Source organism: Delphinapterus leucas, chromosome 19 (genome assembly GCF_059928025.1).
Source record: "Delphinapterus leucas isolate spDelLeu-1000000601 "Yukka" chromosome 19, BTC_Dleu_Yukka2, whole genome shotgun sequence".
In the NCBI taxonomy this organism is placed as follows: Eukaryota; Metazoa; Chordata; class Mammalia; order Artiodactyla; family Monodontidae; genus Delphinapterus; species Delphinapterus leucas.
Genome location: NC_143147.1, coordinates 40,354,001 through 40,379,851, shown reverse-complemented (window position 1 = coordinate 40,379,851; position 25,851 = coordinate 40,354,001). Strand labels below are relative to the sequence as shown.

The following is a 25,851-nucleotide window of genomic DNA, read 5'->3' as shown; positions in this document are numbered from 1 at the left end:
GAAGAATTCATTTAACAAATATTTATTAAGCATCTTCTAGTTTGCAGACACTGTTTTATTTCTTTTTAAATTTTTATATTATTTAATTATTTAATTTTACTTTTGGCTGCGTTGGGTCTTCGTTGCTGCGGGCGGGCTTTCTCTAGTTGAAGCAAGAGGGGGCTGCTCTTCATTGCGGTGCGTGGGCTTCTCATTGCAGTGGCTTCTCTTGTTGCGGAGCACAGGCTCTAGGCGCGCGGGCTTCAGTAGTTGTGGCACGGGGGCTCAGTGGTCGTGGCTTGCAGGCTCTAGAGCGCAGGCCCAGTAGTTGTGGTGCACAGGCTGGGCTGCTCCGCGGCATGTGGGATCTTCCCAGACCAGGGCTCGAACCGTGTCCCCTGCATTGGCAGGCAGATTCTTAACCACTGCACCACCGGGGACGTCCCAACAAACACTGTTTTAAACCTTGGAGTTAAAGCACTGAACACAGGTAAGGTTCCAGTTTTCCTGGAATTTACTAAATGTAGTAAAAGTCCCAGTGTCCTATAAGAAAGAGACATGTGAGGACATAATGGCCCTGGGGCCTGCTATTAAGGCATTCAGGCCCACTCCTGAACTGAAGCTATCGGTTGAGAATCTGAATCAACTGTTCTCCATTTCTGTCGGGTTGGTGGTATCTCGGGGCTACGGCGACCTCCAGCGGCCACCCACCGCCCTGCTGCCTGCTCTGGCTCCCCGTGGGAGAGAGGAAGGGAGGAGCGAAGAGCTAGATCTTCGGGAGAGTCCTATTCCCCACACCCTTTACAGACCAGAAGGTCGCAGCTAGCTCGTGGCAGTCTCAGCCCTATTTCTCAGGTGAGAGGTCTTCTCAAAACTGAAGGCACCGTTCACTCAGGTCACGGAGAGCAGGGTCGGTTCGCGGATGAAAAGTGAAGGTTGGAGGAACACGTCAAGGTGCGGAAGAAGGGAAACCCTCCCCCACCCCGCGCCAGTCGAAGACCCAGACGGAGCCTCAGGCCCAGCCCTCCCTCCTCTCTTAGCGTTCCGGGTCTTTCTCTCCCTTCCAGCTTTGGGACGGATGACCGCGGCGAAACCAAAACGGAAAATGAATAAACTAAGGTGCCACCCGAGATCTACTTGAGAAGTAACCCGGGGGCGGGGTGGTCACCGGAAGTGGCTGTAAGGCCTCTGTCCCTACAAGGCCCCGCCTTCAATTGCGCTACCAGTAGGCGACAGACCGCCCCCACTTCCGGCCCCTGGCGCCTTAGCCAGCGGCCCCCCTTTTACTGTTCTCCCATTGGCTACCGCAGGGACGCGCTGTGATTTCCCATTGGTCGCGTCTCCTCTCCCGCGCCGCGCCTCCTCCCTCCAGGTACAGTCTCGTCTTCCGGCACCCGATAGGCTAAAGGCTGGGAGGGCGTCTGCCCAACTTGACCAATGAGCGGCGTGAAGAGTGAGGGCGGCGGCTGCGTGGTGGGGGGCAGGGCGGGACTTGGTGTGGCTATTGGCCAGGGTGGGCACAGGCCAGAGATAGGATTGGCTGGGGAGAGGGGCACCGTGGTGGGGTCGAAGCTGCGCGGCCTCCGCAGCTGCGGGAGACGGAAGTAGTGAGAGCGCGGCCTCGGAGGGTCGGGCGGACGCCACCTGGGTGAGTCACCGTGCCCCGTGCACTGCCAGTTTTGGAGCCACAACGACCGCGTCTTGCCCGGCCCCGCCCCGGCCCCACCGGCTTTCGTGAGCCCCGCCTTCTGTCATTCGGGGCTCCGCCTCCGAGTCTTTAGGCTCCGCCCCTAGAACCTGGGTACCTGGGCTCCCCTGTCAGCCTGACCCGCCCCCCCCCCCCCCCCCGTGGCCAGATCACCTAGGTCTGGGAACCCTGGGCCTCCCAGGCCTGTCCTCGTCTCTCCCTCTCTCCGTTTCCCTGAGGCTGCTTGCCAGTGGGCGGTGAGGCAGCACCTCTGGCTTGCAGCTTGCTGGCTCCCCCATGGGGAGGGTGGGCTGTGATTACGGAGGCAGGTAGGGCCACAGATGGAGACTTTTATCCCCACAGCCTTCTGCGGGGCACTGCTGGACTGTCCCTGAGCTCGGATAGCAGGCATAAAGAAAAATGTCAGTGAAACCTGGGCCTGGTTCCCTAAGTGGTTCCCTAAGTGGGCCAAGGAGGCCCATCCTGACATTTCTGTTGCTTGGGCCCATTTGACAGGTACTGACTCTGAGGCCTGCACTGGCCTGATTCTGTCCCCGTTGTGTGGCCTCCTCCCACTAACCTGCACCCCACTTGGTGTCAAGTACACTCAGCAAGGCATGTCCAGCCCTGCTGCTGTCTGATCATAGGTTGTGGTCCCCTCCCTCTTGTCCTCTGCTCTGGACTCTGCCCCCAGCAAACAGGTCAGGTGGGTGCTACTCCCAGACTCAGAGGCTGGCAGAGCGCTCTTGTGGATTCACGTTCCCACCAGGGCCAGAAGTGAGCCCTGGTTGGGCAGCCTCTCTCTCTTCAGAGTTGGCAGTTCTTTTGCTCTCCCACAAAGAACAGGGTTTGGAGTGTTTTACTTCTCTTTCTGGGACTGGGAATCAGGACTCTTGAGTCCTGCTCCAGAACTTGATGGCTGCCTTCATGCCCTGCAGAGTCGCTTGTTGCCTTCTCCTCACGTAGCTCCCATTGCCTCTGTCTAGCATGGTGACTTGTGGAGAGGCTGGATGCTCTGCGAGGAAGGCAAATAAGAGTTGTGGGGAAGTTCAGGAGTAGATGTGTGGCATTTGTTGATTCTATGGTGATGTTAATGTTGCTCTTTATGCTTATGTTTCTCGGGCTCTACAGTGAGAAGCAGGTAGCCAGGACCCTCACCACGGTAGAATGGTGAGTACGCTTTCCTCAGACCACTGTGTTTTCTGTAATCCTTGTGTCTTTCTCCATGAAGCTGCCCGCCCCTCCTGGACCTTGAGCTCCAGGCTACTCTGTTCAGCAACTAAGCAGGTTCATCTGCCCTGGAGATAAATTAGGGCTTCCTTAGGTTACAAAACATCAGCCGACATACAGCACGGGGACGGGAAGCCTCTAGACGTCTTTTTCTGTATGTGCTATGCCATGCTTTCCCCACACTACCACTGGCTCCCTTAGCTCTTCATAATGGCCCTTCTCTTGCCTCTCCTGGTCCCTGGGTGAAGCTCTCTGTTCTGGTCTGAAAAGCAAGGGCTCCTTTATATCAAGATCCTTGTACTTCCTACTGGGTCCCTTGAATATTGTGGGTGCTGTATCAGGAGCGACTCCACTAAAACTGTGGGGCTTCTCTACCTCCAAGGTCCTGCTGTCTGTTAAACTACTTTAGGCAACAGCTGACTGAATATATAGCAGGAGAGCACCCTCAAGGTGCCCAGAATATCACTGGGGGCGGTGTGTGTGTGTATGTGTATGTGTGTGTGTGTGTGTGTGTGTGTGTGTTATAATGATCCCGTAAAATTTCCACTAACTGTAACTGCCCTTCTTTCACCCCAAGTTCAGGGAACCCCTTAACCCCTGAGAGCTGGGAAGAAGCAGTGAGATGAGAAGGGAGTGGGGAGCTACAAGCCTGGGTCCAGACCAGGTCCTTGCTCTGGCTGTATCTCTTTATTTCTTTCACGTGTCCCCTGTGCTTAGGGACAGGTCAAGGCATTCAGTTGGTGAGAGGACTCGCTCTTTTCCTCCACAGACACATGGGTGTGTGGGGTGTGCAGTATTGTTCTGGTCTCTTCTCAGAAAGCCCGCTGGTCCTGACCCCCACCAACTGATAGCCCCTTTCCTTTTTCTCTTCTGTGATACACTGAAAAGTCAGCCTGGTCTAATTTTGAATTCTAGCACCACCACTTAAGTACTTTAGGTGAATTGCATACTTTCTCTGTAAGCCTGAAGTCTAATTTCTTTGGGAGTTGAATGGTTTTAGTGAGATAATGTTTGAAACATGTCCGGCTCATAGTAGGCGCTTAATAAAATGTCAGGTTTTTCTCCTATTCCTCCCTTCCCCCAAGACCAAAACCGAAACAAAAGCCCTGGTTTCTGAAAGTTACCAGGGACAGGGAGTGTGGGGTTCCAAACGGTTCCTTCTGTGACTCTTGGTGACATTTTGAGCCTCTTATCACTGCCCCTTATTCTCTGGCCCTCTACCCAACTCCCTCCCTCCTCCATGAGTTTTGTTTTTGCATAGCTTCTGCGGTCCATAGTTCCCGCACTTCTCTTTCCCAGCCTAAGAAATTCTTTCTCCAAGAAGGACTTTCTTACCCAGAAGACACAGGATGTGAAACAAGGGGAGAGGAGGAGCTGAAGAAGTAGGGCTGGGCAGGGACCTTGGAATAAAAAACCCAGAGAATTTCCCTCTCAGGAGTGTGTAATGACCAAACTGGCACTAGACCAGTGTCCATTCTAAGGGGCAAAAAGGGAGTGGGATTAGTGAGGTCAGGGGACTGGAGGACACTGATGGACTGGGGAATGGTGAGTGGTGGTTTTGGAGGGAAAGGAGGAAGCCTAGAAACTAGAAAGGGCCTCGGGTGGAGGGAGGTGAGCCTCATCCTGGGAATCCGAGCAGGCACTGGGGGGACTCAAAGAGGAGGGGAGGGCGTGGGGACAGACGTCTGAAACAGTGGTGTGGGGTGGCTCACGTGGGAAGATGGGAAATGAAAAGATGTAGGCGGTCCTGCCGCCCCCTCCCACGCCGTGGGGGGGGCGGGGCAGTCCCGCAGCCCAGACTCCTGGGAGCCCCTAGGAGCCCGCCGAGGACGCGCTCCCACGCCGCGGAGGGGTGGTGGGGAGGGAGGAGTAGGGGGCTGTGGGAGGGGCCCGGGGACCCGCCCCGCCCCCGCCTTCCCGGCGCGGCAAGGTCGGGGAGCTCCCCTCGCCTGGGCGGAGCTGGGCTCGCTCCATTGTGGAGAGGAGGGGAGAGGCGCGCGCCGAGCACCGCCGCCCGCGCTCGCCTCCTGGCCGCAGCGGCTGCACCTGGCCGGCCCCGCAGCCGGGATGCGGCGGACGCCCGAGACTGGCGGGCAGCGCAGCGGCTCCGGGGACATGTGCGCTGGCCCAGACCGCCCGCGACCATGAGCCTGACCGCCCGCGTCTCCTGCTCCATGCTCAGCTGCTTCGTAAGTGCCGGCCCCGCCTGCGGCGGGCCGGGGACCCCGACGCTGGCTGCACCCGCCGCCCTTCCCAGGGCCGGCCCTTGAGATCCCGAATTTCAGCCCATCCCCCTTACCAAGGGCCCTGGCAGGGGAAGGGACATAGTCCCTTTTCTTTCTTGGACTTGCTTTAATCTTCGGGTGCCGGGGATTGTCGAAGGCCGAGGATTGGAATTCTGTGACCCATCATTTTAGCCCTGAAGCCGCTGCCCTTGACTGCAGATCTTCAGGCCCCGCCCTGCAGGGGTACATCCCTTTACCTCCGCCTCTCCATCTTGGGCCCACCCGCTGCATCCTTGCTTGGGGATGTGGGATGTGGCTAGTAGGCCCTCTGGGATGTTAGGGGGCTGGTCGGGGAGCACAGGATGTCTGAGCTGTCTCCCTGGCTCCAGTCCCTCCCCCTTCCACCACTCCATCCCTCACCTGACACGCCTGTCTTTTCTCCTTGACTGTCCCCCAGCCAGCCTCTCTTCTCCATCTTCCCTGCCTCTCTGCCTCTGCAGGCCTCCGTACCTCTGCATCATTCCCAGGCCACCCCCCCTCCCCCTCTGGTTTAATGCTCCTTCCCAGCTTCCCCCATCTGTCCTCTCAGATATCCCTATCTATCCCCTTCCCACCCCCCCACCCCCCCAGTATCTGCCAGACCTCCTCTCTCTCTCTCCCCTGGCTGTCCTGGGTCCCCTGGTTCTTCCCAGGCACGTGGATCCCCTCTTCTCCCCTCCCTCCCTGGTGGCTGGGAAAGGAGTTACTTCTGCTTGCTGTGGGTATTCCTCAGGAGTTCCCCTCAGATCAGCAGTCAGGGCAGGTTGCTTGGCAGGTGGCAGGAGCTTGTTAGCAGTGCGGGCCTAACTGGAAGAGAAGCTCAGCTCCAAAGCACATCCTCTTTTTAAAAGCATCCGTGAAGGCCCTCTAGAGGCTTGGGACTGAATCCCATGACCCACTCCTCTTTGTCTCCTTCACCCACCAGATTGAAGCCTCAGTGGAGTGGCCTCAGGGGCCTAAGTCCCCTCCTGTCTCTGTGACCAACCGCACACCTGGTTCCTGTTTCTCAGGGCAGCACTTCCCATTCCCACTTCTGTCTTACCCTTACATTCGCCTTTCTCTTCCTTCACTTTCTCTCCTTCATTTGGGAAATTAGGCTCTACAGGAGATTCCCTCTTTGAGGAGTGCAGATTCCCAGTTACTCTGTGGACCTTACTCTTCTCTTAGGCTTAAGAGGATTGAGTTCCCCCTCCACTTCACCCCTCCCACCAAACCAGGTCTCTCTTCCATTCTCTGGTGACCAGAACCTTTATAAGTGTGTATTGGGTGTATGTGGGTTTATTGAGGGGAGGGGAGCAGAATGAGGCCTAATGGGCCAGGCGGAGCCTGGTGACTTAGGGCTGAGGCCTTCCCCACAGGGTGAGGAGGGGCCCCCCAGCCTGGAGTACATCCAAGCCAAGGATCTGTTCCCCCCCAAGGAACTAGTGAAAGAGGAGGAGAATCTGCAGGTAAGGAAGAGTTGGGGGCCCAGGGTGGGTAGAGCTCCCTGCCTGGTTAAAAAACACCCTCCCTTCCCTCCCGCAACCCAAATATCTCCAAGGGGATCTAGTGTGGGAGCTCTGGCTTCCTGCTCCTTGGTCTCTGGAGGGAGGGGAGCCTGTCTGTATGTGCATTATGGAGACTTTGGCCCCAGGGAAGGAAAGGCAGCTTTCCTGTATAGCTGTTGTCTGGTGCTCTTACCATGGAGAGAACTTTTGTTCTGCCTTGGCCCAGCTTTTCCAGAGGAGATCCTACAGATCAGGGGTTGGAGAGGGGATGGAGAGGTGACTGACTTCTGGACTGAGGGCCCCTCTGCCCCTCGGCAGGTGCCCTTCACAGTGCTGCAGGGTGAGGGAGTGGAGTTCCTGGGCCGTGCAGCCGATGCCCTCATTGCCATCTCCAACTACCGGCTGCATATCAAGTTCAAGGATTCTGTTATCAACGTGAGTTTCTGTCTTGTTCTCCCACACCCAAGCCAGAATCCCTGTGAAATTCAAGGTGGGATTGCTCCAATGCTCTACTTGATCATGTTTCCAAAGAGTTGGGGTTCCCTTCTTTTTCTTATTGTCCTTCCTCTAATGGCAGGCCTATCTTTCTGTCTCTCTCACTTAATTTTCCCTTCCCCTCTCTGTCTTTCCCTCACTCTGTTGATGGCCCTTCTAGGGGCACAGTGGCTTTGTTGGAAGAGTGCCACTTACCAACTGTGTGACCTTGGTCAATCACCCAGCTGAGGTGCAATTTCCTCCTTAATAATATGGTGTGAAAACACCTGCCTTGTGGTTTCTTGTGATTATTAATTGGGGTCACATATGTAGAGGACCCAGCACCGTTACCAGGCACCTAGGAGGCCCACAGTAAATGTTGGTTTCCTTCCTTCTATTGATACACCAGCATCTGGGCGGGGGCGGGGATGAGGAGTGATGTGGAGTGGGGGGATATGAGCGCCAGTCTGCATTTCCCCTCCAGGTCCCCCTCCGGATGATTGACAGCGTGGAGAGCCGTGATATGTTCCAGTTGCACATCGCCTGCAAGGACTCCAAAGTGGTGAGGTGAGAACGACGGAGCCTCGCTCAGGTCCTCTGGCCCTAGTCTTGTCCAGACCTCTCTGCTGCAGGGTTTCTCTGGAGCAAGAAAGGAAAAATACTGCCTCCCTTTCCCCATTTGGAAGAAACAGTGAAAACCTTGTCTGGGTTGGGGGGTCAATTTTCTGATCCACAGTGTCTTGACCTAAAGAAATGGGGATAATGCTCACGGAGTTTTCATAAGGATTAAATGAGAAGATGCATCTGAGAGCACATAGGGTGATGTCTGGTGCAGAGCACTCACATTGTTGTTGGTTCATTTATTTATTCATTTAACATGTATTTATCGAGCACTCTACTCTATGCCAGACTGTTCTAAGCACTGGGGATACAGCAGGGAACAAACACACAATTTTCTGCCCTCGTGGAGCTTATATTCCAGTGGGGAGATAGGAGTGGTAAATAGTAAGTAAAATATGTTAAATCATGGTAATGTAAAGTTAAAAAGTAAAGCAGGGAAAGGGGATACGGAGTGCTATGGGGGTGAAGGTTGTAGGTTTAAACAAAGTGATCAGAGAAGCCTGCACTGAAAAGGTGACATTTGAGTCAAGACTTGAAGAAAGTGACCATGTGGGTATTTGGGGGAAGAGTGTGGCAGACAGGGGACAGTGCATGCAAAGGCCCTGAGGTGGGTATGAGCCTGGCACAATGGAAGAATGGCAAGGAGGCTAGTGTGGCTGGAGTGGAGGGCAAGTGGGTCAGGATAGTGGGATACAAGATCTGAGAGGTAAGAGGGTTATGTCAGGCTGTCATAATGACTGGCTTTTACTTTGAGGGAAGTGAGAAAACCACTGGAGGGTTTTGAGCAAAGGAGTGACGTGGTCTGTTATAGAATCACTCTGGCTGCTGTATTGAGAAAAGATGGAAGAAGGTTGGGGACAAAAGCTAGGGCAGAAACTGGAGACTAATTAAGAAGCTATTACAGTTACCCAGGTGAGAAATCATGGTGGCTGGTCCAGGTTGGTAGCAATCAAAATGGTGAGAAGTGGTCAGATATTTGAAGGTAGAGATGATAGGATTTGCTGACAGACTGGATATGAGAGAAAGAGGAATCACTCCAAGGATTATTAAAAGGATGCCCAGACTAATAAGAACCTACTGTATAGCATAGGGAACTCTACTCAATATTCTGTAATGACCTATATGGGAATAGAATCTAAAAAAGAAGTGGATATATGTATATGTATAACTGATTCACTTTTCTGTACACGTGAAACTAACACAATGTTGTAAATCAACTATATGCCAATAAAAATTAATTTAAAAAAAAAAGATGCCCAGTTTAGAGCCTGCCATGTACTCGGGTCTGTAGGCATTAAGAACAGGAATCCGCATTGCCCTTCCCTTCAAGGAGATTAAAGTCTAGTTGCTAAAGGAAGACTTAACCTGTGGCAATATGCTCTGGGAAAACTTACTGTTTAATACTCCCAGCATACTAAGAATAACGGAGGAAGGGGTCTGTGGAGTGGGTTAGGCTCGGAAGGCCTCAAGGAAGAGGTGGGACTGCAACTTTCTTCAGAGTATCAGTAGGACACGGCTAGGCTGAGAGGAGACATTATTAAGCAGAAGTGAAAAACCAAGGAGACAGGAATGACATGGGTAGGACTTCCTCCCTGAAACAGAAGGTTTGTGCTGGAGAGTCATGGGAGAAGACACAAGGGGTAGCAGACATTCAGGGCCAGATTTGATAGCATTCAGATTTGATACAAGAAATGGTCGGGCCCCATTAGAGGGGATCCTTACATCTCAAGGACAAGAGTTCTTGGGAAGAGAATTGTCACAGCAAGACAATGTCCCTTGGGTGTTGCCCAGTCTCCCTGGTCCTCCCCAGGGTCCCCATGCCTTACCTCCTGCTTTGCAGTCTCCCCTCCCCACAGCCTTTTTGTGGCTGGGTCTTTGACCCTTATGGCCCCAGAGTTCACTCACCTCTTGCCTCACTTCGTGGCTTCTTGCCTGGCAGGTGCCACTTCTCCACTTTCAAGCAGTGCCAAGAGTGGCTCTCGCGGCTAAGTCGGGCCACGGCGAGACCTGCGAAGCCTGAGGACCTGTTTGCCTTTGCCTACCATGCCTGGTGCCTGGGGCTGACTGAGGAGGACCAGCACACCCACCTGTGTCAGCCAGGTGAGGCCAGGCTGCTCTCTTTAGGAGACTTCTTTTTGTCTCTTGCTTCTCACCCCTCCTCCGCCCTGGACCCCGTGCTCTTGGATGCTGACAGGCACGGGGGCTGTGTTGCAGGAGAGCACATACGATGTCGGCAGGAGGCCGAGCTTGCGAGGATGGGCTTTGACCTGCAGAACGTCTGGAGAGTCTCGCATATCAACAGCAACTACAAGTGAGAGGGTCTTGGGTGGGGAACCAGAACACCTGTCCAGACCCAGACTTCCTCCCCGTGTGGATAAAGCACGGTGGGCACAGCTCCTGGCTCTGTGAGGGGAGGAGGGCTCCTGGTCCCTCTGCCCACAGGGCCATCCCTGGGGATCTTGTGATCACAGGTCTTTAATCAAGCTCCATGACCCCATCTGGTCTCTTCTCAGATTGTGCCCCAGTTACCCCCAGAAGCTGCTGGTTCCCGTGTGGATCACAGATAAAGAGCTGCAGAACGTGGCTTCCTTCCGCTCCTGGAAGCGGGTCCCTGTGGTTGTGTATAGGTGAGGCGGTGGGGGCCGGGGAAGTGGGGGGATGCTTTTCGGGCAGTGAGGAGAGTCAGAAGTGGAGGTCTGCGGCAGTGTGGTTGACTGGGAATTGACACTCTTCCGGGAAGTGGCTATGAAATAATTTTAAAAGAAAAACTGCTTCAGTTTTCTTTCTCCTGAGGATGAGGCTTTTGGGGAGTTTACACATTTTTCTTTCTTCCTTTCTTCCTTCCTCCCTCCCTCCCTCCCTTCCTTCCTTTCTTTCTCTCTCTCTCTCTCTCTTTTTTCTTTCTTTCTTTTTAGGACCTGCGTGCGTGTGTGTGTGTGTGTGTGTGTGTGTGTGTGTGTGTGAAACATTGCTTTAGAACAGGGGTTGGCAAACCATGGCCTGTGAACCAAATCCAGCCTGTATCCTGTTCTGTGTATAGCCTGTGAGCTGTGAATGGTTTTTACATTTTTTTAAAAAATTATTTATTTTTGGCTGCATTGGGTCTTCGTTGCTGCGCACAGGCTTTCTCTAGTTGTGGCGAGCGGGGGCTACTCTTCGTTGCGGTGCACGGGCTTCTCATTGTCGTGGCTTCTCTTGTTGCAGAGCATGGGCTCTAGGTGCGCTGGCTTCAGTAGTTGTGGCTCGTGGGCTCTAGAGCGCAGGCTCAGTAGTTGTGGCGCACGGGCTTAGTTGCTCTGTGGCATGTGGGATCTTCCCAGACCAGGGCTCGAACCTGTGTCCCCTGCATTGACAGGCGGATTCTTAACCACTGCGCCACCAGGGAAGTCCCGGTTTTTACATTTTTAAAAGGTTATTTAAAAAAAGAAAACACAGAGAGAAGAATGTGCGACAGAGACTGGCTGTGACTCCCAAAGATGAAAATTTATTGCCTGGTTCTTTACAAAAAACATTTGTGAGGCAGGTAGTAGCCATGAGGTTTGGAGTTGTTCACGCTCTGGGCCCAGGCTTGTTCTCCTGCTGGGTGTCTGTACCTGGAGCAGGTGCTGTGCAGATTTGATGAGTCAAGGTCACCTTGGGAATACACAGCCCATTTGAGAAACATGTGTGACAGTGCTTTGTAAACTGTAAAGCCGTCTCGAGATGTTAAGGGCTTTTGGTTGCTATTGCCATAGCCTGGATGACCTGGTGGCCCCTGTTGGCTCTGGAGATCTTGGCCTGGCCCCCTGGGGTCTCAGCAGTAGGCCTCTGGGGGCTGTGGACGCCAAGGGCCTGACGGTTTCTTCTGTCTTGTCAGGCACCTGCGCAGCGGGGCTGCCATCGCCCGCTGCAGCCAGCCCGAGGTCAGCTGGTGGGGCTGGCGCAACGCCGATGACGAGCACTTAGTCACGTCCATTGCTAAAGCCTGCGCCCTGGACGCGGGGACAAGGGCCACTGGGGGCACTGCCAGCACCGGGGGTAGTGATGCCGGCGAGGCGTGTGACGCTGACTTCGGTAAGGTGTGGGTGGTGTCGGCCCCCTGGGGGCTAGGCTCCCACCTTGGCCTCCTGGGCTCCAAGTGAGAGGGTGGGAAGAAGACGACAACACACAAGGTGTCTGCGTCCCTGTCTTTTGGTGGGGACGAAAAGGTGATGGGGTGTGAGGGGGTCTCATCAAAGGGAGTGCCCCAGGGTGGGGTGCGCCTGGGCAGATGGCCGACCCAGGGTCCTCTCCCTGCTGTGTGTGTGTTTAGATTCCTCCCTGACTGCATGCTCTGGAGTGGAGAGCACAGCTGCCCCCCAGAAGCTGCTGATTCTGGACGCCCGATCCTACACGGCAGCGGTGGCCAACCGGGCCAAGGGTGGAGGTTGTGAATGTGAAGGTATTGCTGTTACCTCAGTGACTGCAGCCAGCCTGTGCTCTGGTGGCTTTGGGGACAGCTTGTGTGGTGGAAAGAGCCAAACAAACCTGGCCTGGGATCAGGACTCTGCCACTCAATGGCTGGGACTATGCTTAAATTGCTTCATCTGTCTGAGTTTGACTTTCTCATCTGTAAAGTGCAGCTGAAACATGCCTTGCAAAGTTGTTGGACGATAGAGAGGTTACATATATAAAGTTACTGGCACAGAGCAGCTACTGTTTGTTGAGGATTTACTATATATCGTCATTACTAGTAGTCCTCCAGCAGCATTGTCATTGATGTTATCGTCATCACTATTAGCATATGGCCCTTGAGCATCCGGAGGTAAAAGGGTATTGAGATTTCCAGAGTGTATTGAGTCCCCGTCCTGGAGTGCTCTGCCCTGCAGGGAAGCTTTGCCCACTGGACTGCTCTCGTCCTGGATGCCTGTTTCCAGAACACGCTCTTATGCTCCACTCTCCTCTTATGTGTGCAGAGTACTACCCCAACTGTGAGGTCGTGTTCATGGGAATGGCCAACATCCATGCCATCCGGAACAGCTTCCAGTACCTCCGTGCTGTGTGTAGCCAGATGCCCGATCCCAGCAAGTAGGTGTTCCCTGTTCTGATTCCATCCACCCTCCAGTTTCATCCCTTACCCAGCACTTCTCGTGCTTGGAAGGTCTGGTGGGGAGTTGGGGAGTGTGAGACACAGGAAACCCGAGGGCCTAGGTGCAATGGGCTAGTTCCAAGAACACTTCTTCCACTTCTCAGCCAACGCTTTGGAACGGCCACAGGACACTGGGTTCCTTTTGTTTTGATGAGTTGTCCTCAAGGACGCAGAGAACTGAGGAGAGAGAGTGGCTTCTGATGTGCGTGTGATGCTCCCAAGTTCCTCTGTTGATCCAAAGAGTGTCTTGTCCACCCCAGGTCCCATTTTCCCTACCTTCTTGCTAGACACCTCTTGGCAGAAAGGCCATGGGCTGGGCCTCTTAGCTTCAGCTCTCACTGGGGACTTTGTTAAGGTGTGGCTGGCCGTGGATGGCGGAGAGACTGTTGTAGCCTCGGCGCCCTTAGTGACAGATGTGACCTCTGCTCTCTTGTAGCTGGTTGTCGGCTCTGGAGAGCACCAAATGGCTGCAGCACCTGTCGGTGATGCTGAAGGCAGCTGTGCTCGTGGCTAACACAGTAGACCGGGAGGGCCGGCCTGTGCTGGTGCACTGCTCGGATGGCTGGGATCGGACGCCGCAGATCGTAGCCCTGGCCAAGATACTACTGGACCCGTATTACAGGACGTTGGAGGTATTTGGAGGGGTTGGGTGGGAAAGAGCAGAGGGAAAGGGGGCGTTTGGGGAAGGTACTAGGCCCTCTGGATCCGTTTGGGGGATCTTTCCATAGAGGACGCTGGTGGCTTTAAGTCCTCTTCTAGGTTTGGGCGTGTTCTTCTCTGAAGCTGCCAGCCCCCTGCTTCGGGCATCCCTGGAAGGAGCACAGTAGCCTTCCCAGAGAGGCCCTACACTTGAACCTCCTCTTTGTTGCAGGGTTTCCAAGTGCTAGTAGAATCTGACTGGCTGGATTTTGGGCACAAGTTTGGAGACCGCTGCGGCCACCAGGAGAACGCAGAGGACCAGAACGAGCAGTGCCCTGTGTTCCTCCAGTGGCTCGATTCTGTTCACCAGTTGCTCAAGCAGTTTCCCTGCCTGTTTGAGTTTAATGAAGCGTTCCTGGTAAGTCCATGAGCCTGGTAAGTCCGTGAGCCTGAGGCCAGGGTGGGGGCTGGCAGCCCAGGTCTGGTGCAAGCTGTCTTGGCCGTCTAGGTAAAGCTGGTGCAGCACACGTACTCCTGTCTCTACGGCACGTTCCTGGCCAACAACCCCTGTGAGCGAGAGAAGCGCAACATCTACAAGCGGACCTGCTCTGTGTGGGCCCTTTTGCGAGCTGGCAACAAGAACTTCCACAACTTCCTCTACACATCAGGCTCAGAAATGGTAAGTCCGCACCCTTATCCCGTAGGTGCGTCTTGGGGACCTACAGGGAGAAAAGGCCGAGTCAGCGGGAAGGACTCGGGCCCAGAGGCTTAGGAGGGAAGGGGGCCCCGAAACATCTCACAGAACCCACGTACGGGGCTGCTTCCCTAGGTCCTGCACCCCGTGTGTCACGTCCGGGCGCTGCACCTCTGGACAGCTGTTTACTTGCCAGCGTCATCTCCATGCACACTCGGGGAGGAGAGCATGGACCTCTACCTTTCCCCGGTGGCTCAGAGCCAGGAGTTCTCTGGCCGCTCTCTGGACAGGTAAGAAGAGCGCTTTTTGCTCTCTCCTCTCTCCCCTAGGGAGGCAGCAACTGCTTTGTGTCTTGCCTAAATGCTGTTCTTTTCCTTTTATGAGATATTTTAAAGCAACCTCTTGAGCCAGTTGAAGGCCAAACTTGGCCCAAGACTCGCAGTTAGCTTGGAGGGCACTCTGTATGTTCCCAAGGTCCGTCCTTAAGATAAGAGTGGTTACCTTTTTTCCAAGCTGCTATTACCCTTTGTGACAGACCCAGGGGAGAGGAGAACAGAACAGAAAGGACTATTTCAGGAAGACTTGTGGGAATGGTCTTGATTGATGTTCACTGGCGTGGGAACCTTGCTATCTTAGTAATAACCTTTGCTATGTCCAGCATTAGCTTCCAGAGAAATGGGTTCCCAGAAGGAGAACAGCCTTCACATTACTCCCTCAGAATTTAAAGGGAGACGTAAAAATTAAAGTTATATTCTGGCTGAATATTTGGGGGGAAGTAGCATGGAGATTGGTTAAGTTATAAGAGTAATATCTGTTCTTTGTTTTTAAAAAGAGCCCAGCAATATAACAGTAGAGAATGGCAGTCCTGCCTCCCTGTTCCCTGTCCCCACAGGTGTCCACAGCTGGCGCTTTGGTGCGTGCACTTCCAGATGTTGATCTCTACACTGATACAGCCACTCTCACAATCTCGTGTAGAAACATTTTTTAAATCCAAAACCAATCATATTTTGTGTACCGTTCTGCAAATTGTTTTCCCCACTGTGTGTCAGGATGTCACCCATGACAGCGCACAGAAAGCTGCTGTGTTGTTTTTAGCGGCTGCATAGTAGTCCAAAATTAGAGTGCATCAAAATTTATAAAACCAGTTTTCAATTGGTCATTTAGGTTTATCCCATTTTTTAATCATTATAAGGGGTGTTTTAGTTAACACCCTTATATGTATATCTTAAAAATTTTTTTTTGTAAAATACATACAATATTTACCATCAAAACCATTTTTTTAAAAAAATTTTCGGCTGTGTTGGGTCTTCATTGCTGCATGTGGGCTTTCTCTAGTTGCGGCGAGCGGGGGCTACTCTTCGTTGCGGTGTGAGGGCTTCTCATTGCGGTGGCTTCTCTTGTTGTGGAGCACGGGGCTCTAGGTGTGCAGGCTTCAGTAGTTGTGGCGCGTGGGCTCAGTAGTTGTTTCGCATGGGCTCAGTTGCTCTGCAGCATGTGGGATCTTCCTGGATCAGGGATTGAACCCGTGTCCCCTGCATTGGCAGGTGAATTCTTAACCACTGCGCCACCAGGGAAGTCCCCTAAACCATTTTTAAGTATACAGTTCAGTAGTGTTACCGTATATGTATACCTTTGCTTTTGTGCTAGTGTTTCTGCCAGATAAATTCTTAGAAATGAAAATGCTGGGTTCAAAGCATATGTGCATTTCTAACTTTGATCTTTGTTTACTGGTGGAAGGCTTTTAAAATTAAAATATAACTTACATAATTGGTTGAATATTATAAAGGAAAACAAAAACCCCCAACCCCCAAGTTACTAGTTTTAGGGTCTTTGGAGCTGTGTCCGTTGTCAGGGGCCTATGGATAGGCTTCAGGAGTTCTGTGATTTTTCTCTTTCCACAAACTATGCAGAATTTGGGTATAGGTTCATAAGTTTGCTTTTCTAGGGAGAGGGGCCATAACTTTTTATCAGATTCTTAATAAGTTCTGTGACCCATTTAACAACCATGGCCTTAAATCAATATCTAACTTTTCAAACCAATAAATGTCTCTTAAATACCTACAAGTTGCCTAGTACTGTACTAGGTTTTATGGGCTGTACCAAAGACATAGAAGATATTGATCCTATAAGATACCTTTAAAAAGCTGTAAGATCAGGCATAGGACAATTAGAGAACAATTCTAAGTTAGCATCTAAGTGAATAAGAATGTGTCTTGTTCAAAGGTACTAGAGAAATGAGAAGTAAGAAAGGGGTCATAGGGTGACTGTTTACTCAGAGAGGTTTTCGTGGAAGACCAGGCAGGAACCATGGCTTTTTAGTGTCCCTAGTGCCTGGCTCAGGGCCTGGCACATAATAGGTGATTTAGTAAATGCTTAAATGAACAAACAAATGAATGGAATAATGGGAGTTATGAGCTTGGTAACAAGGTTAGTGGAGAGGGGTCCAAAAGAATTAGAAGCATGAGAGAGTTTCTAATTTTTTTAAAAAGAAGAACCACCTCTCTGGAGCTGGCAGGGTTTGGGAAGAGGTATTTTGAGGAATAGAAAGAAATAAACAGGATAGTTCATTGAGGGCTTTTATACTGAGGAGTTAATTTTGTTTTTTTATAAATTTATTTTATTTATTTATTTTTGGCTTCATTGGGTCTTTGTTACTGTGCGTGGGCTTTCTCTAGTTGTGGTGAGCGGGGGCTATTCTTTGTTGTGGTGCGCGGGCTTCTCGTTGCGGTGGCTTCTCTTGTTGAGGAGCACGGGCTCTAGGCACGTGGGTTTCAGTAGTTGTGGCGTACGGGCTCAGTAGTTGTGGCTCGTGGGCTCTAGAGCGCAGGCTCAGTAGTTGTGGCATACGGGCTTAGTTGCTCCGTGGCATGTGGGATCTTCCTGGACCAGGGCTCGAAGCTGTGTCCCGTGCATTAGCAGGCGGATTCTTAACCACTGCGCCACCAGAGAAGCCCCTGAGGAGTTTATTTTGATTCAGTTGTCAATAGTAAGTCATTGTGACCTGGTAACAATGGGATTTTTCAAGAATTAATCAGTGAGCAATGTAGTTGGAGGCACAGAGACCAGCCAGCACTGTTGTAATTCAGATATGAAAGGAAGAGTCCTTGGAAAAGAGAAAGGGTTAAATTCAGACGTTGTTGAGAAGTCATTAGCACTCTGTGGAGTTGCCTGAACATTGAAGGGTGGAAGTGAAGAGTAAAGAGGCCAGTCAAAGACAGGTCCCAGGGCTTCCCCGGTGGCGCAGTGGTTGAGAGTCCGCCTGCCGATGCAGGGGACACGGGTTCGTGCCCCGGTCCGGGAAGATCCCACGTGCCGCGGAGCGGCTGGGCCCGTGAGCCATGGCCGCTGAGCCTGCGCGTCCCGAGCCTGTGCTCCGCAACGGGAGAGGCCACAACAGTGAGAGGCCCGCGTACCGCAAAAAAAAAAAAAAAAAAGGTCCCAAGTCTCTGAGCTTAGAAACCAGGAGGAGGATATTAGTACCACCTATAGACACTGAAAAGTTGAGAAGATGTGTCAGTTCAGGGAGAAGGAGGAGATACCGGCAGGTTGGGACTGAAATATTTTGACAGCACACAGGAGGTATGCTGCAGGCAGTTCGAGATAGGGTTGGATTTAGAGGAGTAGTTGTATAAGGGTTTTAAAGGAAATGGTTTCTCTAACAGCTGACCTGACTCACCTTCGGTTCTACCTTTCCCTAGATCAGAAACGTCCTGCTCTCTTTCCTCTTCTTCCATTAAAGTGCAAGAACCCATTCTTCTCTCCCCAGCTCAGATCCTCCCCTGTCTGTGTAGCCTTCCCTGACCACATTAGCTGGATGAGCTCTCTCATGGTTCCAAACTCCTCAGGCATTATTGTCTCTACCAGCATTATTAATTAGACCTTCGGTCCACATAGGAGTCAGCTGTGGGGGACTGCAGGCTGTTGCTATTGGTGAATCCGGATAAAGAGTACATTGGATTTCTTCACACTCTTCTCTCTACTTCCTTTGTATGTTTGAAAGTTTCCATAATAAAAAGTAAAAAAAAAGAAAGAAAAAAATTAACAAGTTGCCAAGCTGTGAGATTCAAGCTCTGGCTGTGGGACTCCAGAGACTGTAATTGTAACTGTTGTCATTGCCTTCCTGGAATTTGTTACCACACAAACACACATTGATCACGAAAGTAAAATCAAACACAAGAATACTTTTAAAGAAGTATTAGTAAGTTTCAAAAACCAAACACTTAAAAAAAATCAGCTAGCTCTGTTGTAACTGCACCTTTGAGGGATTTTTCAGTGTGGGCTGGGCTGACTGAGGCATCTGAAAATAGGAGTCCAGCGAAGTCTCCACTGTTTCCTGGCAAATTTCCCTCAAGTTTTGTTGCTCCAAGGACTTTAGAACTTTAAAAATTAGGGCAGTCATTCTTGAAAATGTCTGTTACCCCTTTGGTGTGCCAGAATGCCTCTAGAACTTTGCGTGCTGTACACTAGGGGAAGTTTCCGTGCTGACTTGGGACTCATAGGAGCACTCTGCCACTAAGTGGTTGTAAAAAGCTGTGCTGGTTACTCCTGTGATGGAGGGATAATTTATAATAAGGAAAGCTGTAAAAATGAGGAGTCGTGAGTGTAGCCTTTATGTATTTATTTATTTATTTTGGCCGCACCCTGCGGCATGTGGGTGGGATCTTAGTTCCCCAACCAGAGATCGAACTTGGGCCCCCTGCAATGGAAGCGCGGAGTCTTAACCACTGGGCCACTGGGGAAGTCCTGTGAGGGTAGTCTTAATTAGTTTGCGGTTGGTTGCCTATATTTTGAATCCTCGTAGCATCTCTGCAAGGTAATTTATTGTCATTTTATGGAGGAGAGAAACCAAGTATCTGAGAGGTTAAATAGCTTACTTGTAGTCACATAGCTAATCAGTGTCAGAGCCAGCATCGTCAAGCTCCAGAACCCATCTTCTTTCTGTCTTGCCATGTGTGATAGAGGCGGTTGGACATTAGGTGTGAGGCCGAGATGTAGTCCTGGCCTGAAGGGTAGATTGGGAAGGCATCAGCTTAGAAGGCAGTTGAAGCCACGGGAGTGGTTGAGATTGCCAGGGAGACTGTGTGGGGTGAGACTGATGAAAGCTGAGGACAGAGCCTGGGTTCCGGAGTTCATGTCCTCCACTCTTTGCAGAGCAGACTTTTTGCAGTGAACATTGGTCATCTGTAATCTTAAATGTTGTTATTTCTTGTGAACTCTGGCTTTGATTGCTTTGATGACCCAATTCCTGTATATGGGAGGTAGCTCAGTTCCTGACCTGGAGGTGGTGTGTTGTCATTCCAGATTACCTAAAACGAGATCTATGGATGATCTTCTTTCTGCCTGTGACACAAGCAGCCCCCTGACGCGCACATCCAGTGACCCCAACCTGAATAACCGCTGTCAGGAGGCCAGAGCAGGCCTGGAGCCCTGGCATGGCAATCCTGAGGGATCAGAGGCAACCTTCGTGGAATCTGGGCTAGGAGGTGTTCAGCAGACTGTAGGAGAAATGGCTCTTCCTCCGTCTCTGCCCGGCAGCCAGAAAGACTACTTGAGCAATAAACCTTTCAAGAGTCACAGAAGCTCTTCTCCAAGTTACAGGCTGCTTAATGCTGCAGTGCCCCAGGAAATGAAGAGCAGCACCTCTGATCCTGAGTTCAAAGTCCTAGAAGAGACTAAGGCACCAGCTCCAGACCCTCCTGCCCAGGATGAGCTGGGTAGGACTTTAGATGGCACAGAGGAGCCACCTGAACATCGTCCTGAAAAAGCAGCTGTCCGAGCACTCTCTAAAGTTGTTTCCAACAAGCGTGATGGAATTTGTGATTTTCCTGAGTCTTCCCAGGACTCCCTCACAGGTGCCCCCGAGCAGGCCCAGCTAGACTCTGTGCTAGGTGTGCCCTCCAGAGGTGCTGCAACTCACGGTCTGGGCATCCTTCGCAACCCGCTGAGTGCTGCCTGCCAAATTCCTCCAGACCCAAGCACCGACTGTCTCAACCGAGACCCTCCAGGGTCTGTGGCAAGTGTCTCCCACCAGGAACAGCCCGGTTCTGTGCCAGACCTGATTCAGGGGGAAGAAGACATGGGCAAAAGAGGGAATAATAGGAATGGGCAGTTATTGGAAAACCCTCGCTTTGGAAAGGTGCCATTGGAATTGGCCCGAAAGCCAATTTCTCAGAGCCAGATCAGTGAGTTCTCTTTCTTAGGGTCCAACTGGGACAGCTTCCAAGGGATGGTGACTTCATTCCCGAGTGGGGAGACCACCCCTCGGCGGCTGCTTTCCTATGGCTGTTGTAGCAAGAGGTCGAGCAGTAAGCAGATGCGGGCAACAGGGTCTTGCTTCGGGGGACAGTGGACTCAGAGAGAAGGGGTGAGGTCACCGGTCTGTTCTACTCATTCCAATGGACACTGTACTGGTCCAGGAGGAAAAAACAACCAGGTGTGGTTGTCTGGTCACCCAAAGCAGGTCTCCGGCACGAAGCCTGTTCCCCTAAGCTGCCCTTCTCCAGTGCCTCCTCTCTACCTGGATGACGATGGACTCCCCTTTCCCACGGATGTGATCCAGCATAGATTACGGCAGATTGAAGCGGGGTACAAGCAAGAGGTGGAACAGCTACGTCGACAGGTGCGTGAGCTTCAGATGAGGCTGGATATCCGCCACTGCTGCGCCCCTCCAGCAGAGCCCCCCATGGACTACGAGGATGATTTTGTAAGTACTCGCCTACTGCCACGCAGCCACTCATTCTGTCCATCCGTCCAGCCTTTCACCCATTCCATATCCATTCATTGGGTACTTGCTGTGTGCCAGAGTTAGGGGGTTGGGCTGTAGGATGAAAGACATAGTCCCTGCTCGCAAGGAGCTCACAGTCTACTGGGAGAGACAAGTAGACAGTTAGAATGCTGTTCTTAAGTGTTGAGGGAAGCATCAGGTGTTGGGGGCCTGGGTGGAGTCAAATTTCGGGGAAGTCTCTCCTGAGAAGCTAATGCTTGAGCCGAGTGCTGAAGAATGTCGCTTTTAGCCATGTAGAGAGTGAAAAAGAAATACCATTTGCAGAAGCATGGAGGCAATAGGTACTCCAGCGGTATGGCTTGAATAAAGGGGTGTGTGTGCGTTCACACACGCGTGTGTGCATGCGTGCACACTCGTGCTGGGACTGTGAGGGAGGGAGTTGGTAGTGTGGCGGGAGGTGACCTTGGGAAGTGGAAAGGGATTAGAAAGGTCAGCCTGAGTGCCTGTGTTGTGTGGATTCTACCCTCAAGGCAATAAAAGTTTTGGCTAGTGAGTCACGTGATCAGATTTGCATTTAAGAGTACTACCCTAGAGGGACTCCGACTGGCACGGCCAAAAAAAAAACAATTGAGTACTAAAGAGTGCTACTACCCTAGCAACAGCGCGCCGAGCAGATGAAGCCCAGGTGCGGAGGCTGGTTAGGATGTTTTGGAATAAGCCAGGTGAGAGATGATGAGGACTATCCAGGCTTCACTGGGTTCTGGCACAGCAGTCCTCGGGGAGCTTCCAGAAGCCAGCTCTAGGACATTCCCCCTTGCCTGCTGCCCACTCCTCTGCTGGTGGGATGGTCAGGGCTAACAACTTCTTACTATTCAGGGTGATGGTTTAGAACAGGAGTCAGCAAATTTGTTTGGTAAAGAGCCAGACAGTAAACACTTCAGGCTTTGTGAGACATATAGTCTCTTTTGCAGCTACTAGGCTCTTCTGTCTTACACAGAAGCAGCCATAATGACCATGTGTAAATGAATTGAGCGTGGCTGTCTTCCAACTTGACTTACAAAAACAGGCAGTGGGCCAAATTGGCCTGTGGGCTGTAGTTTGCGAACTCCTGATTTAGAATGTAACAGGAGAAATACTCTTTCCATACTGTGATGGAGCATATTGGTTAAGAGCATGGGTCTGGGGGCTTCCCAGGTGGCGCAGTGGTTGAGCAGGGCACGGGTTCGTGCCCTGCTCTGGGAAGATCCCACATGCCGTGGAGCGGCTGGGCCCGTGGGCCATGGCTGCTGAGCCTGCGCGTCCGGAGACTGTGCTCCGCAATGGGAGAGGCCACAACAGTGATAGGCCCGCGTACCGCAAAAAAACAAACAAAAAAAAAGAGCATGGGTCTGAAGCCAGACGCTAGGTCCAAATCCCACGTTTACTACCTATTAGCTCTTAACTCTCTCTATGGCTTCGTTTCCTTATTTGTAAAATGAGGAAAATAATAGCATACATCACAAGATTGTTGTGAGGAGTTAAATAAGTTCACGCATGTGATGCACTTAGAAACAGTGCCTGATGCACAGTAAACAACGAATGTTAGTGATGATGAAGATGATGGTGGTGATGCCTTTGCTTTTCCTTTAGACGTGTTTGAAGGAGTCAGATGGCAGTGATACGGAAGATTTTGGTTCTGATCACAGTGAAGACTGCCTTTCAGAAGCAAGCTGGGAACCTGTTGATAAGAAAGAGACTGAGGTATGTCCAGGCAAATATGTGGCAGGTCCTTTTGCAAGCCAGTGAGTTCTCATACTTCTCAGAGATGACTGACCTGTTCTTCCCCAGGTGAGTCTCTCTGTAGGGCAGTAGTAGCTGCCTAGGCCTTGTCATTTTCTTCTGGGATGCTTTCCTTGTTGCAGTGTTGCTTTTCCACTCTGTTGACAAGGACCTGGGATTTTTCCTTTTGCCTTCTGTTAGGTGACTCGCTGGGTTCCAGACCATATGGCATCACATTGCTATAATTGTGACTGTGAATTCTGGTTGGCCAAACGCAGACACCATTGCAGGTAATATGTTGCCTATGATTCAGTATGGCTTGTAAAGCCTACTGAGGGACATAGTTATGAACTAAACTGAATTAACCTGAAAATGGAGATATCTTAATAGGAACTATTTTTGTTTTCTCCCAACTTTTTCTTTACTCATGTAAGGCCTTTTAGAGTATCATTCGTTCCCAGTATATCGGCATTTCTGATGAACTCTCCCCTCTTTGTGCTTTGGCAGAAATTGCGGGAATGTATTTTGTGCTGGCTGCTGCCACCTGAAGTTGCCCATTCCTGATCAACAACTCTATGATCCAGTTCTCGTCTGTAACTCATGTTACGAACATATCCAAGTATCTCGGGCCAGAGAACTCATGAGCCAACATCTGAAGAAACCCATTGCTACAGCTTCCAGTTGAATGCCAGAGGAGAAGACCTGTCCAGTTTTAGCAGGTTTGAAGGGAGGATCTGCTTCAGGTGTAGTTTTGAAGGTTCCTTGGTGTGGCTCATGAAATCACAGAGCTCAAAGATACAGTCTTGAGAAATCCTCCTTGGTACCATGAGACTGGAGCAGAGGAATTCCAATTTGGCAGGAGGTCCTCTACTGGTGAGACCCTTACCTTGGGGTAATGGTCCTGATCCAGACCCAGAGTCTGGAAGCTTAACGTTGAGTTGGTGGCTCCAGTTTCTTTCTCCTGGGGTCACAAGATGATGATTTCATAGATACTGCCTGGTGATGTGTGCCCCAAACAGCAATAGAAAGGCATATGTATAACCAAACTCCAAATGATAACCAGATCCATCTCTCCTCCACCTTGAAAAAGGCAGATTATAGTATATAAGATAGGAATTCCTATCCTATTTGAAATGAACTATACCCTGTACCTCTGTGCTCTGTGTCTGTGCATGAAGGCTCAGTCCTTAGAGGCACTCCCTCTAGTTGCATTAGCTCTGTCTTTCTGTGGAGTTTGGTTTAAAGACTGGTTCAGCAAGTGGAGGTTTTGCTGTATTTTTCACTTGGCTCATCAGCCAGCATCAGTGAATATTCAGTTTAGGGGGACAGTTTTAGGGAGTGAGACCTTTTTGGGAGCAGAGGAAGACTCTGCTGATGTTCAGTCCTGGCAGAAATCAGTTACTTTGAGCTGTGAAGGCAGGAGTCTTTGTTACTCAGTGGCAGCTCTCGAGGTATGCACTGTGAAGAATGAGAAGGGAAACGCAGAAATTATCCTTGTGAAATATTTGCTGATTGTGCCCTACCCTTTGCGCCTGACTTTTCCTAGTTGTCCTGGTGCTAACACAGGAGCTACACCTTGATCCTCTCCTGGCATGAAAATAAAACACTGTTTATTTTGGTTGTTGTTCCATTGCCCTCTTCCCACGTGTCCTCTTTCCCTTGGCTGCTGCCTCCTCTGGGTCACACTGCTTCTTATCCTGAACACTTGACACCTTGAGGGTAGAATCTAGTGTTTGGTTTTTACCTCCTAGAATACGCTGTTTGGTATGTGAGGGTTTCAGTACAAATGCTGCTGTCTATTTCTGTGCACTTAACAATGGAACCCAAACAGAAGAGAATAAAGCCTCGATACCAAAATTGGGAGAGAAAATGCGTCCATTTGGACCAAAGGGTTTTTTTTTGTTTTTGTTTTTGTTTTTCCATCTTAATATGTACCAGTGGCACTTAACCAAAAGATACAGTGATATAGCCATGTACTGTGGTTGGGACAGATACAGTCTCCTTGACCTATAATGAAACCACTAGGATTTCCTTATATATTTTACTTAATTCGTTGGTGTATGGAAGGTAAATTACCCTTAGGCTTAGCCTGTTTTAAAATTATGGTAGCCGTCTAACTGCTACTTGTTCATGCTTCTTCCTAGAAAAAAATTTTTCATTCGAAAATAACTAGGATCTGCATTTAGAACAAGAACTGTTATTTGTCCTGACCTTTTCTTCAGCCCTACTGCGAAGCATCTGTGCTTTTATACTTGCCATGGATGTAACCTAAAAAGTTTTGGCGTATCTAGGTCAGTCTAGCGGAACTTTTTTCGTTTAAATGGAGTTGAATAATGGAGATTTTGTGTCCGGGAAATTCCTGAGATCATTGAAAAAATAACAAACTATTCCTTGTCTTGATACATAAAATTCTTCTAAGCATTTTCTCAGTCATTAAAATTTACTGCCAGTTGTGAGTGGCTTTTTAATTAACTTGACTTTCACTGCACTTCGATTGGCAACGTTTGAGGAGACTGTATCTGTCTACTTTGTGTGGCTGTTTTGAGGGGCTGTCCCATCAGTGAACATACTGCATGGCCTTGGAGAGAGACTCTGGGCTCTCAGCTCAGATGTATTCATCAAATACTCCTTGCAGAGCTCTTGTGGGTGTAAGTGACATGATGTGGCCAAAAATCCAAACTGTGCAGTTGCGTTGTGACAAACATGCAATGTGCTGTAAAAACTCGATACGATTTAAATAAAATCTCTATATTAGTGCTGCTTTGTTGGGTCTTTTTCTTCATTTTCAGTTTCTAAGAAAACTTAATACTCATTTTTTCTTTGACCATGAGAAAGGACTGAAACATTATACCCCTTCCTCCCAACCATTTCCATTTTTTAAATGGCCCTCTCTTTGTATCAGCACAAGCTTAGTTATTGATCAGATAGGGGAGTTATGCTTATGGATCCTACAGTCTCATGTGAGGTTTATTTCTCTTTAATATCTAAAATTTCACCAGCTGGTTGATCAGGCACACGGGATTGTACCTGTCTCCCTGCTTCCTGCTTCCCTCCTCACAGGCTTCTTCCGTTTTCTTTCCACTTTGGGTAAACGGTCTTGGGAAAAATATTGGCTGAAAAGAGTATATTTCATAACATGTAAAATGCTACTCTCTAAAAGGTGAATTTGTGTACTCAGGATACTATA

At 50.6% G+C, this 25,851-nt stretch overlaps 1 protein-coding gene across 5 annotated transcripts; it reads left to right on the top strand.

Annotated features, from left to right (window-relative positions):
• Nucleotides 1–675: 675 nt before the first annotated feature.
• Nucleotides 676–25,421, top strand: MTMR4 (myotubularin related protein 4). 5 transcript variants are annotated; one of them, XM_089900913.1, is made up of 20 exons: nt 676–933; nt 1,047–1,098; nt 2,798–5,085; nt 6,519–6,608; nt 6,966–7,082; nt 7,606–7,688; nt 9,682–9,842; nt 9,957–10,053; nt 10,256–10,369; nt 11,599–11,795; nt 12,034–12,162; nt 12,677–12,788; nt 13,286–13,481; nt 13,721–13,906; nt 13,997–14,167; nt 14,318–14,472; nt 19,484–20,885; nt 22,536–22,646; nt 22,866–22,954; nt 23,172–25,421. In XM_089900913.1, the coding sequence occupies exons 3-20, from the start codon at nt 4,624–4,626 to the stop codon at nt 23,347–23,349; spliced, it is 4,050 nt and encodes a 1,349-aa protein (XP_089757039.1). In that variant the 5' UTR covers nt 676–933; nt 1,047–1,098; nt 2,798–4,623; the 3' UTR covers nt 23,350–25,421. The 5 variants fall into 5 exon arrangements, with proteins under 5 accessions (XP_089757039.1, XP_089757038.1, XP_089757040.1 ...); XM_089900912.1 differs by lacking the exons at nt 676–933; nt 1,047–1,098 and adding an exon at nt 1,146–1,351; XM_089900914.1 differs by lacking the exons at nt 676–933; nt 1,047–1,098 and adding an exon at nt 1,327–1,351 and having other exon boundaries at nt 2,798–2,836.
• Nucleotides 25,422–25,851: the final 430 nt, after the last annotated feature.